At 39.1% G+C, this 12,950-nt stretch overlaps 1 protein-coding gene across 1 annotated transcript in view; it reads left to right on the top strand.

The window, feature by feature from the left end:
* The window catches only part of drosha (ribonuclease 3 drosha), a 575,197-nt gene that overhangs the window by 426,112 nt on the left and 136,135 nt on the right, over positions 1–12,950 (top strand). Inside the window, exon 18 of the mRNA XM_080286434.1 lies at positions 3,171–3,380. Within this exon, the coding sequence (XP_080142560.1) occupies positions 3,171–3,380 (210 nt within the window). The remainder of the gene's footprint in view (positions 1–3,170; positions 3,381–12,950) is intronic.

Here is a 12,950-nt window from a genome sequence, read left to right as displayed (position 1 = left end):
AAAGCCTCAGGAATTCATGGAGTGTGTGGTGAAATGCTGAAGCATGAGGGAGAGATACTAGTAGAATGGATGTGGAAGATGTGCAGATTGGCCTGGGAGGAAGGTAAAGTCCAGGATGATTAGAAGTCAGGTATAATTATTCCCTTGTACAAAGGGAAAGGGGAAAAGGAAGCGTGTGGCAATCATAGAGGCATTTGTCATATCAGTGTAATAGGAAAAGTATACAGTAGGATACTTATTGACAGAGTTAGGGAAATAACAGAGGAATTAGTTGGAGAAGAAGAGGGAGGCTTTAGCAAGGGAAGAGGGTGTGTAGATCAGATATTCATTCTTAGATCTTAAGTGGAAAATTGTGTAGAGAAGGGAAAGAAGTTGTATGCAGCCTCCATGGATTTGGAGAAAGTATATGACAGGGTGGATAGAAAAGGATTGTGGAAAGTGTTAAGAATGTGTGGAGTAGATGGGAAGTTATTGAATGCTGTGAAAAGTATATATGAGGGTGCTAAGGCTGCAGTGCATGTGGGTAGTGAACTGAGTGAGTTTTTCTATTTGAAGGTTGGGTTGAAACAGGGATGTGTCATGTGTCCATGGTTGTTCAGTCTGTATATGGATGGGGTTATAAAAGAGATACAAGGTAAGGCAGTGGATGTTGGAGTGGCCCTAGTGAGAGAAGGCAGTGTCTGGAAACTCCCTGTACCGTTGTTTGCAGATGATACTCAGTTGTTAAGTGAAGACGAAGGGAAGCTGCAAGATTAGGTGGATGAGTTTGGAAGAGTGTGTAAGAAACGGAATCTAAAGGTGAATGTAGGGAAGATTAAAGTGTTGGTCTTTGAGAGAGGGGATGTCAGTGAATGTTCGGTGAGGTTTGTTGAGGAGGATGTGGAAAATGTGAGTACGTTCAAGTACTTGGGGAGTGTGATGAGTAAGGATGGAAGTTTTGCGAGTGAAGTGCTTGAAAGGGTACGACATGGAAGAAGGGTTGCTGGTTCCTTGAAAGCAGTGATAAGAAATAGGGAAGTGAGCATGGAAGTGAAAAAGTTACTACATGACAGTAATCCCTCTACTATCTGATGATATGTCCGGAAAGTGGTCCCGTCCGGAAAGTGGGCCCCTGCCTCCTGGACTGGTAATTAATGACCCTAACCCAGCCTAACTTTGAAAGCCACCTAAATAACTCCCAACTGGACATGCATAGCACCTATATAAACCTATTTAAGACCCTATTAACACCAATAATGGACATAAAGCATGAAATAAATGAAAAGGAACCAAAGAATGAGGAATTAGAAGTGGCTGTACCTCAGTCAGGGTACTTACAGGACGTCTGTGGCTGCCTTCTCTGGCTTTGTCATTGGTGAAAATGCTCTTGAAGCACGTACAGTAATCCTTTGTTGTGCTGCACTTAATTCTTTGCACTGTGTGTTATAATTGTTTAACACTGCACATTGTTCTTAACTGCACCACACCACTTTCAACCACCAGTCTCAACCACCAATATGCACTCCACAGCTAATCCTTTGCACTCTGAATTCTAATTTCTTAACACTGCACAATACTGTAAATTCCCATGTGGTCTAGTGGGAAGGTATTGCAGTTTATTCACTGTTTATTCACAAAAAATGAGCATGTGTGGCTATCATTGCGATAAGCATCTGCTCTCGATCGGAGTTAGGCTGTAACTGTTGATGACGGGGAAACAGAGTTGCCAGATCGCAATGGCCACATTACCAAACTCCTCAATTTTCATTACCAAATTTAACTTTTCAGTACCAAATTCATAAAGCTGGCATTTATTCTTCACTAATTATATATACAAGTGGAAACACATGTAATCACTCTTCTTATAATTAACAGCATGTTGATTATTTTCACGCTGTGTTGGCTAGCAGATTAATCAGAGAAAGCAAACAATCCACCATCTCCATCCTGTGTATCCTCATACATGTGAAAAATCCTTTTGGTATTGCATTATTCTGATTCATTACCAAACAAATTTTTCTTTACCAAATTGGCCCACCTTGGTAATGAAAAATACCAAATGGCAATCCTGACAGGGGAGGGGGGAGGAGGGAGGAAGGAAGGGGTGAAGGGTCCATGGTGTAACAGCTGCTCGGCGCCGCATGGCAATTTCAAATTACGGGTGGGAAAAAATTTGGATTTTGGGGGGGATTTTTTTTCTTTTTTTGGCCATTTTTGGGTTCCGAAGGTTCTGGCCCACAATATCTGGTAAGTGGGGATGTCCAGAAAGTGGGCGTCTGGAAAGTACAGGGATTACTGTATTGTGATACCAACTCTAACGAATGGAAGTGAAGCTTAGACGTTGTTGGAAGGACACAAGTCAAGAGTGAGAGGAGTGGAAATGAGTTATTTAAGAGGAGTCTCTGGATTCACATGGAGAGACAGACTGACCAATGAGGAGGTGAAGGAATGTTGTGGTGTGGCTGTGGATGTGTTAGGAAGCATTAGAAGCAACACACTGAGGTGGTTTGGCCATGTGGAGAGGATGGAGAGTGAGAGACTGATGAGGAGAGTGTATGTGAGTGAGGTGGAGGGGGGTAGAGGGGAAGGCCAAGGATGATATGAAGGGATGGAGTGGAGAGGTATATGAGAAAGGGGGTGTGTGAATTGGGAGCAGGGCAGTGAAATGGCTGGGGACAGGGTGATGTGGAGGCGATTTGTTTGTGGCCACCATGTATAAGGGATTGAGGTATCTGGCAGTTGATAGATAGATAGATAGTAATGTGTGTTTTTTTTTTTTTTTTCTTAATTTCTTTCTTCCAGTGTCAGCAACTGGAAAAGTTTCATTAGAAAAAAATTCATTTACCTCTTTTTTTTTATTGCCAGTAAAATACAGTCAGTCCTTATTATAAGTCAGAGATATGGTCCAAAATATCACTTCTTTTTCCTACAGTAATGGAGGAAAACTGTTGAATCAGTTTTGTTGGTAGCAATGGAATATTAATTGTTAGTTTTTATGTAATTTACAGTGTACATATTAGCAAAAAAGAACACAAAAGATGGTGACTAATAATGAGGACTCTATTTGTATTTCCAGAATATCAAGTGACAGGAAAATCTTAGTCTTATATGCAAAATATCCAAACTCGCCATAAAGAAGTTGGCAGTCTGAGTCTGTTAGGCTAACTCTTATATCCTAATTCTCCATACAGAAGCTGGCAAAGTTTGAAGAGTCTATTGGTGTGCAGTTCCAGCACATCCGACTGCTGGCACGTGCCTTCACCGACCGTAGCATTGGCTTCAACAACCTCACCCTTGGTTCCAACCAACGCCTTGAGTTCCTAGGTGACACTGTCCTACAGCTAGTTTCCTCAGAGTACCTGTACCGCTACTTCCCTGAACATCATGAGGGACATCTGTCAGTGAGTGCATGGATTGCCTGATTTTTATTTCTCTTAATTTTCCTGTTATTACAGTCATATTATTATTTTTATAAATATTATAAGGTGGTAGGTGGGCCATCCACTCACTTGATGTAGTGCTGCTCTCAGATGCCTGCCCTTTTCACTCTTCCTTCATTCCTTCCTCTTTTGTCTTTCTTTCCATCATTATATCCTCTTCTGTCTGTGGATGACTCTACACTGAGCAACAAGCCAGATTGTTTCGTGTACACCAGGAAACCATTTGCCATGCTGAATGGTAACCATATAACCAAATTATGGCATCTGGTGGTTTAGTGGGTAATTAAGGCACTCCAATCAGATTGAGCCAAAGCAGGTTTATATCCAAGGAATGGTTGGGGTCTGTTGCTCACATAATTCCACTCAGGGATGAGTGGAGCTTGTATCTTGTTGGAGAGACAGAAGTTAAGAGTGAGAGCAGTGGAAATGAGTTACTTGAGAGGAGCATGTGGAGTCACATGGAGAGGCAGACTGACAAATAAGGAAGTGAAGGAGCATTGTGGTGTGGATAGGGATGTGATAGGAAGTGTTAGGAAAATACACTGAGGTGGTTTGGCCATGTGGAGAGGATGGAGAATGAGAGACTGATGAAGAGAGTGTATGTTAGTGAGGTGGAGGGGTTGAGAGGGAGGGGGAGGCCAAGGATGAGATGGAGGGATGGAGTGGAGAGGTATATGAGAGAGGTGGGGTGTGAGCTGGGAGCAGGGCAATGAAATGGCGGGGGACAGGGCAACATGGAGGCGATTTGTTTGTGGCCACCCTTTACAGGATTAAGGCATCTGACAATAGATAGATAGACAGATGCGTGGGGCTGGTCACTGATCTTAAATGTCAGGACCAACTTGCCTAGCCCCGGGCTCTTTCATTCCTTGTGGGGTAACACTAGTTTGGGTAATGAATGAATGAAGAATATTATTAATATTTTTTTTATTTACTTATTTTTAATAAAATGAGGGATGCCTTATCTTCTCACATCATATAGTGTTACCTTCAGATGATTGTACTCTGAATCATGAACCAGATACAGTAAACCCTTCATTTACATGGACCCGATTTGCACTAAATACACGTTCCGTGGGAAGATAAACCTTAATATGCTTCAGTAAAGGCAGAGAAAAAAAAGGATGCATGGGAAAATCCCAGTTGTCCCCCATCCATGGCCATTCCTTCCAAAGTTCCACTGTCAAACCACTTAGAATAAACAAAACATTATCTTTTTGTAGGATTTTGCTAAAACAGAATGTCATGAGTCAGCAGGGCTAAAATTATGGGACATGAAATTGTTTGCTTACACTTAGATCAGCAGCCCTTCCCACCCCCAGAACACACGCACACACGAACACACACACACACACACACACACACACACACACACACACACACACACACACACACACACACACACACACACACACACACACACACACACACACACACACACACACACACAGGGCATCATCGGAGGTAGACGTCCGTTACCGGCGCTCCATACCAGACCAACACGGCCAGAGGCATTACCTAAATAAGTATCTTTGAATGAGTCAAGCTCTGTACCAGGTTAGACTAAATGATTTTTCATTATTAAAAGGAAAAGAAATAATAAGTTTAAATAAGACTGGTTCAAACAGAACATAGAACCACGATGCGTTGAGTCAGCTGGGTTTGTTTATACTACAGCAAGATGGGGAAAGTGTGCATACTCTGTAAGTACATACTCTGTTCATTTAGTATTACAAAATGGATACATACTTCAGTAAAACAAATTTGGAAAAGAAAAGGGATAAAAGTAAAAAGCAAAATGATGATTTCTACCAAGAACTGGTTGAAGTGGAGACTCACAATAGACTGGTTGAACATGTACACAAACTAGAAATGGCTTTCAAAAATGAAATGGATGAAATAAAGAAGCAAATGCACTTGCAAAAGGAAGAGATAGAAAAACTAGGAAGGGAGGCCAATAAGAAAGACACAACCATCAGTGAACTAACAGTGGAATTGAGTACGCTTAGGAAGAAAGTGAGTGAAATGGGAAGTACAGTAGTCAATCACGAGAGTGTTATGGAAGAGTTAAAAAATGACACAGAGACAATTAGACAAACAAGCAGTCTTATGGACGAGAGCAGTGATATTGAGGAGAAGATAACACAGGTGAATGAAGCTGTGCAAAGCTACAAAAATGATGTAGAAACCACGTATGCTGAAATGGTGAAAGTAAAGAAAGACTTAGAACAAGGGTGGAGGAAAAAAGCATTAAAAAGGAAGTGAAAAGAATAATCCAGAACAATCCAAAGTTAGTAAGAGATTCAGTAGAAATAAATAAATCAATAGTAATCACTGGTATAGAAGAGGAAGAAATTAAAAACAAGATCACTAGAGACAAAAAGGAGATGGCAAATGTAATGAGCTTACTGAAAGAATATCAGAGGAAATCTGTAGTAAAGACATAGAGGAACACGAAAGGTTAGGGAAATACGAGAAAAGCAAGACAAGACCTCTAAAGGTGACTTTCCAGAGTGTAAACACTTTGGAAGAGATACTAAAAAATGCAAAGAATCTTAGGAAAAAAGAGGAATTAAAAAATGTATGGATAAAAAGATGCCTAACACAAGAGAACTGGAATTACTGAAAGAGAAAAGGGAGGAAGCAAAAACAAAAAATGAGGGAAGATCAGAAGAGGAGAAGAAGAAATTTTTTTACAAAGTAATAGGATTGCAGGTACGAAAGTGGTACACAAACAGGATGGAAGAAAAAGGAGGAAGTTAGGAGAGCCATGTCATGGCAAGTATATAAACAAGATTATAAAGTTGATGTACTCAAATGTGGATGGAATGGTATCTAAATTACTAGAGATGAATGATTATGTCAGAGAAAATGAACCACAAATAATATGCCTAACTGAGACAAAATTAACACCAAGGATATCCAATGACATACTAAACTTAGAGGAATACAATATATGGAGAAGAGACAGAAATTTAAAAAAAGGAGGAGGAATTATAATATTAACTAAGAAAAATCTAAAAGTCAAGGAAATAAACCTAGATATACCATCACAAGTAGAACTGATTGCAGTAGAGATCGACACATCTGAAGGTAAAGTAATTGTAGCCAATTTGTACATGCCACCCAGATCAAACACATGGGAAAGAGATGAATATGAGGACCTGGCAGAGAGTACAATTCAGAGTATAAGATCCTTGCTACATAAAATGGAAGAGAAATCGGAAAGAATTATACTAACTGGGGACTTCAATACAAATATAAATTGGAATACTCTAGATATAAATAGCCAAGAAAGCTGTTGGGACCAAAAGCTCCTGGATCTCGTACAAGAGTTTTTCTTAACGCAACATGTGAGGGAAACCACTAGAAAAAGAGGACTTGATGTACCTTCAGTGCTAGATCTAATATTTACTAGGCAAGAAAATGACATTGACAGTTTAATATATCACCCTCCACTCGGCAAAAGCGATCATGCAGTACTAAATTACAACTTCAGGATAGCATATGACATAGTAAACAGCAATGACAGTTACAAAAAGAGCCTAAACTATAAAAAGGGAAATTATCAAGACCTAAAGAAGTATTTCTTAGAAGTTGATTGGGAAAATGAGCTTAGAGGACAAGATTTAAATGCTGTATATAAAAAATATTGTGAATTTTATGAAATAGGAGTCCAGAAGTACATCCCACAGCACAAAGAAGCAGATAAGAAAATACAGAAATGGTTCAATACAGAATGTAAAAAATCAAAAGAAAGAAGAGATTTGTTGTGGAATAGATACAGAAGACACAATAGTGAAAGGGCGTATAATAATTACAAACAGGCAAGAAACGACTATACAAGAATAAAGAGGGAAGCCCAAAAACAGTTTGAGGAGGATATAATAAATAAAAGTAGTGATCAACCAAAGCTGTTTTACAGCTATATCAGAAGCAAAACCAAAGTAAAAGATATAATACAATCCATTACGGACGAGGGAATCACTTATACACAAGAGAAAGATATTTGTGAAGCACTAAATAAGAATTTCCAATTAGTTTTTACAGAAGAACAAAATTTTGAGAGGGACTATGTGGAACACGCATGTCCACACATACTACCAGATATACAAATAACAGAAAAAGTAATACAGGAGGAGTTAAGTAGATTAGACAGAGGAAAAGCAAGTGGTCCTGATGAAATTTCATGTTGGGTGTTACAAGAATGTGCAAAGGAGTTAAGTAAACCATTATTTTTAATTTTCAAGAAATCCTTGAGTCAAGGGAAACTACCTGATATTTGGAAAAAAGCAAATATAGTCCCCTTATTCAAAAAAGGGAATAGACAAAATCCTCTCAACTACTGACCAGTATCACTGACCAGTGTTGTAAGCAAGGTATTAGAAAAACTTATAAGAAAAGCTTGGGTAAATCATCTAGAAGAACACAGTATGATAACAGAAAGACAGTTTGGTTTCAGAAAAGGAAAATCATGTGTTACTAATCTGTTGAGCTACTATGACAGAGTAACAAACACAATACAGGAAAGGGAAGGATGGGTGGACAGTATCTATTTAGATTTCAAGAAAGCTTTTGACACAGTACCACACCAAAGACTTTTATGGAAGCTGTACCATCAAGGAGGAATTAGAGGCAAACTGTTTTGTTGGATGAAAGACTTTCTCATAAAAAGAGAAATGAGGACAGTACTAAGAGGAAACTACTCATCATGGAAAGAAGTGACTAGTGGAGTACCACAGGGTTCGGTGCTGGCACCAATCATGTTTATAGTGTACATAAATGATATAAACAGTAACACTGGAAATGAGAGCTATCTGAATATGTTTGCAGATGATGCAAAAATACAAAGGAGAATTACTAGCACAGACTCTTGTAGGGAGCTACAAGAAGAATTAAATAAACTTCATGAATGGAGTAGTACATGGCAAATGGAATTCAATGTGGACAAGTGTCATGTAATCAAGTTTGGTAAAAGTGGAAAAAGACCTGATTGGGAGTATAAGTTAGGAAATAAAACCCTATACACATCAGAAAGAGAGAAAGACCTAGGTGTGATTATCAATAACAGACTATCTCCGGCTGACCACATCAGCGAGAAGGTACGGAACGTGTATACACTGCTTGCAAATATGAGAATAGCATTCACATACATAAACGAAGACATGCTAAGAAGTATAATAACATCATTCATTAGACCAACCCTGGAATATGCATCAATAGTCTGGAGTCCTTATCTCAAAAAGCATATAGACAAGATTGAAAAAGTTCAAAGGGCCACTACAAGATGGATACCAAGCTTAAGGGACCTAAGCTACGAAGAAAGACTAAATAAACTGAATGTACCAACACTACAGGAGAGAAGGAAAAGAGGTGACATGATAATGCTATATAAGTGCATATCAGGAAAGGAGAAAATAGACATAAATGATTACTTAACATATGGAGAAGCATCAGCAAGAGGACACTGCAAAAAACTGCATAAGAAGACAGGTGATAAAGACGTAAGGAAATTCAGTTTCCCAAACAGAGCAATTGATCAATGGAATGCACTACCGAATGAAATAGTGTGTGCCAAAACAATTCACAAATTTAAGGATATGTACGATAAATATGGTTTAAGACATAGGACAGTACGAGCTTGACTCATTCCTGTAAAGATACAATCAGGTAAGAACAATTAGGTAAGAACACACACACACACACACACACACACACACACACACACACACACACACACACACACACACACACACACACACACACACACACGAGCTTGACTCATTCCTGTAAAGATACAATTAGGTAGGTAAGAACACACACACACACACACACACACACACACACACACACACACACACACACACACACACACAAAACAATAGATGAGCTGACAGTAGAAGTGGGTTCAATTAGAAGGAAAATTAGTGAAATGCCAAGTACAGTAGTCAACCACGAGAGTATTATGGAAGAGTTCAAAAATGATACAGAGACAATCAAGCAAGTAAGCAATCTGATAGATCAGAGCAGTGATATTGAAAAGATAAGACAGGTGAATGTAGCGATGCAAAGCTACAAAAATGATGTGGAAACCACTTAGTTGTATGCTGAAATGGTGAGAGTAAAGAATGACTTAGAAACAAGGGTGGAAGAAAAAAAGCATTAACCTCTGAAGCTCGGGTCGTCACGTTTGCGACGCTCTCCAAAAAGGACATAACGGCGGATCGTCGCGTTTGCGATTCGAGTTAATTTTGAATAAACGCGGGCAAGGATGTTCCAGCTGGTATTGTCTATCAGTACCACCACCCTTTAGCTACAATTAGCATACTTTACCTTTGTACTACTGACCTCCGTTGTTGCCAAGTATCGCGTTTTTCCCCCCTCCCCCCCCACGGCCCGGCCAGCCTGGCTGTGATACATGGCAGCGCTCTGACTGCTCAGAACTGTAAATCTGCGCTCTCCTCTCACAAGCAGTTTATGCTAATAGGAAACGCTTGTTTCCCCAGTTGTCACACTAGCTTTTTTTCGCGTGGTGTGCCCCTGTTTAGCGTCATTTTACCGGAGGCTTTCAAAGTGACATTATGGCGAGTTCTAGCTCTTCCGAGTCAGTGCGAGCGGCTGACAGGAACGAGAATAAAGTGACGGGCGTAAGGCAGAATAAAAAGCGCGCCGCGGTGATCTTTTGGGAAGTAATATGATTGAAAATAATGTAGTATACGTGTTTTTAGCTGTGAAAATGGAAATGTTTGTTGAGTAACGGGAAGACCACCGCCGCGCTGCATGTCGGCCATACGCTTCGTTGATTTTAGCCTTATTTTCAGTGCTTATTGTACAAATACGGATTCCAAACTATCTGTACGTTGTAGTATAAAGTTTACTGTGACAGAATGAGGCTGTGGTAGAGGGGAAACCGGGTTGCTGGAGGTGCGAAAGTGAAGATTTTGTTACCCAACTTTGCAAGTCTCCACAAGTCCTTGGGTAGTCCACGAAGGCTCAACACCTGTCTCTGGAGAAAGCTGAATGTAAGTACTATCTGCCTTACCAAGTATAATGTTCTTGGATTAATCTCTGATTTTTGGCAAATATTTTCCTACAGGTACTCAGACCGCAATCAAACCCTGCCACCCGGGGGGGGGTCAGCTGTCCATGGCCGCGGTTTAGGGGTTAAAAAGGAAGTGAAAAGAATAATCCAAAACAGTCCTAAATTGGTCAGAGATTCATCAGATATCAACAAATCTATACTAATCACTGGCATAGAAGAGGAAGAAATAAAAATGATCTCGAGAGACAAAAAGGAGATGGCAAATGTAATGCACTATTGATGGAAATATCAGAGGAAATCTATAATTAAGACATAGAGGAACACAAAAGGATAGTGAAATATGAGAGAAATAAGTTAAGGCCCCTAAAGGTAACCTTCCAGAGTGTAAACACTGTGGAGGAAATATTAAAAAATGCAAAGAAACTTAGAGAAAAAGAGGAATTCAAAAATGTATGGATATAAAGATGCCTAACTCAAGAGGAACTGGAATTACTAAAACAGAAGGGGGAGGAAGCAAAAATAAAGAATGAGGGAAGATCAGAGGAGGAGAAGAATACATTTTTTTACAAAGTAATTGGATTGCTGGTTCGAAAGTGGTACATAACAAGAGGGAATAAAATGGAGGAAGGTAGTAGACCCAAGTCCTGACAAGTATGTAAACATGATGATTAAATTGATGTACTCTAATGTAGATGGAATGGTATCTAAATTATTAGAGATGAATGATTACATCAGAGAAAATGAACCACATATAATACAGTATGCCTAACTGGAACAGAATTAACACCAAGGTTATCAAATGACATCCTAAACTTAGAGAAATGCAATATATGGAGAAGAGATAGGAACTTAAAAAAAAGGAGGAGGAATTATAATATTAACAAAGAAAAATCTAAAAGCCAAAGAAATAGAACTAGATGTACCCTTACAAGTAGAACTGATTGCAGTAGACATCAGTACATCTGAAGAGAAAGTAATTGTAGCAAACCTATACATGCCACCCAGATCAAACACATGGGAAAGAGGCAAATATGAGGATCTGGCAGAGAGTACAATTCAGAGTTTAAGAACATTACTACATAGAATGGAAGAGAAATCGGAAAGAAGTATACTGACTGGAGATTTTAATACAAATATAAATTGGAACACTGTAGATATAATAAGCCAAGAAAGTTGTTGGGACTAAAAGCTCCTGGATCTCATGCAGGAGTTTTTCCTAAGCAACGTGTAAGGGAAACCACCAGAAAAAGAGGACTCGATGTATCCTCAGTACTAGATCTTATATTTACTAGGCAAGAAAACGATATTGACAGTTTAATGTATCACCCTCCATTCGGCAAAAGCGACCATGCAGTACTAAATTGCAACTTCAGGATTGCATATGACATAGTTAACAGCAATGAAAGTTACAAAAAGAGCCTAAATTATAAAAAGGGAAACTACCATGACCTAATTCTATGAACTTTATGAAATAGGAGTCCAGAAGTACATCCCACAGCACAAAGAAGCAGAAAAGACAATAAAGAAATGGCGTAATACAAAATGTAAACAGTCAAAAGAAAAAACAGATTTGTTGTGGAACAGATACAGAAGACACAATACCGAAAGGGCATATAACAACTATAAACAGGCAAGAAATGATTATTCAATAATAAGGAGGGAAGCCCAAAAACACTTTGAGGAGAACATCATAATTAAAAGTAGTGATCAACTGAAGCTATTTTACAGCTACATCCAAAGCAGAACCAAAGTAAAACATAAAATACAATCCATTATGGATGAAGGGATCACCTATACGCAAGAGAAGGATATTTGTGAAGAACAAAATAAGAATTTCCAAACAGAGTGTACAGAAGAAAATAATCTTGAGAGGGATGATATGGGACATGCATCCCCACACATATTATCAGATATACATATATCAGAAAAAGAAATACAGGAGGAGTTAAGTAAATTAGACAAAGGAAAAGCAAATTGTCCTGATGAAATTTGATGCTGGGTGCTACATGACTGTGGAAAGGAGTTAAATGAACCATTATTTTTAATTTTCAAGGAATCCTTGGGACAATGTAAACTACTTGATATTTGGAAGAAAGCAAACATTGTTCCCTTATTCAAGAAAGGAAATAGACAAAATCCATTCAACTACCGACCAGTATCTTTAACCAGTGTTGTAAGCAAGGTATTAGAAAAGCTGAAAAGTGGTGGTGACCATCATCCACTCACTTGATGTAGTGCTGCCTACTTCTTCCTTAGCCTTTATCATTCTTTTTCTGTGCCTGCCCTCCTCTCTTCCTATATCTCCCATCTTTCCTGTCACATCTTATTGCTCATCTTTCCATTACAGGTGGCTTAACATTGAGTGACAAGCCAAATGGTTTCCTGTAAGCCAAGAAACCATTTACAACGCTGAGTGGTAACCATATAATCAACTATCCTACCATATACTTTTCCTGTTACAGTGAGAAGACAAATGCTCCTGTGATTAC

This window comes from Coenobita brevimanus, chromosome 111, assembly GCF_032717465.1.
Source record: "Coenobita brevimanus isolate Jiangsu-jjx chromosome 111, ASM3271746v2, whole genome shotgun sequence".
In the NCBI taxonomy this organism is placed as follows: Eukaryota; Metazoa; Arthropoda; class Malacostraca; order Decapoda; family Coenobitidae; genus Coenobita; species Coenobita brevimanus.
The sequence above is the reverse complement of the archived record's forward strand: the minus strand, read 5'-3'. Positions and strand labels throughout refer to the sequence as shown.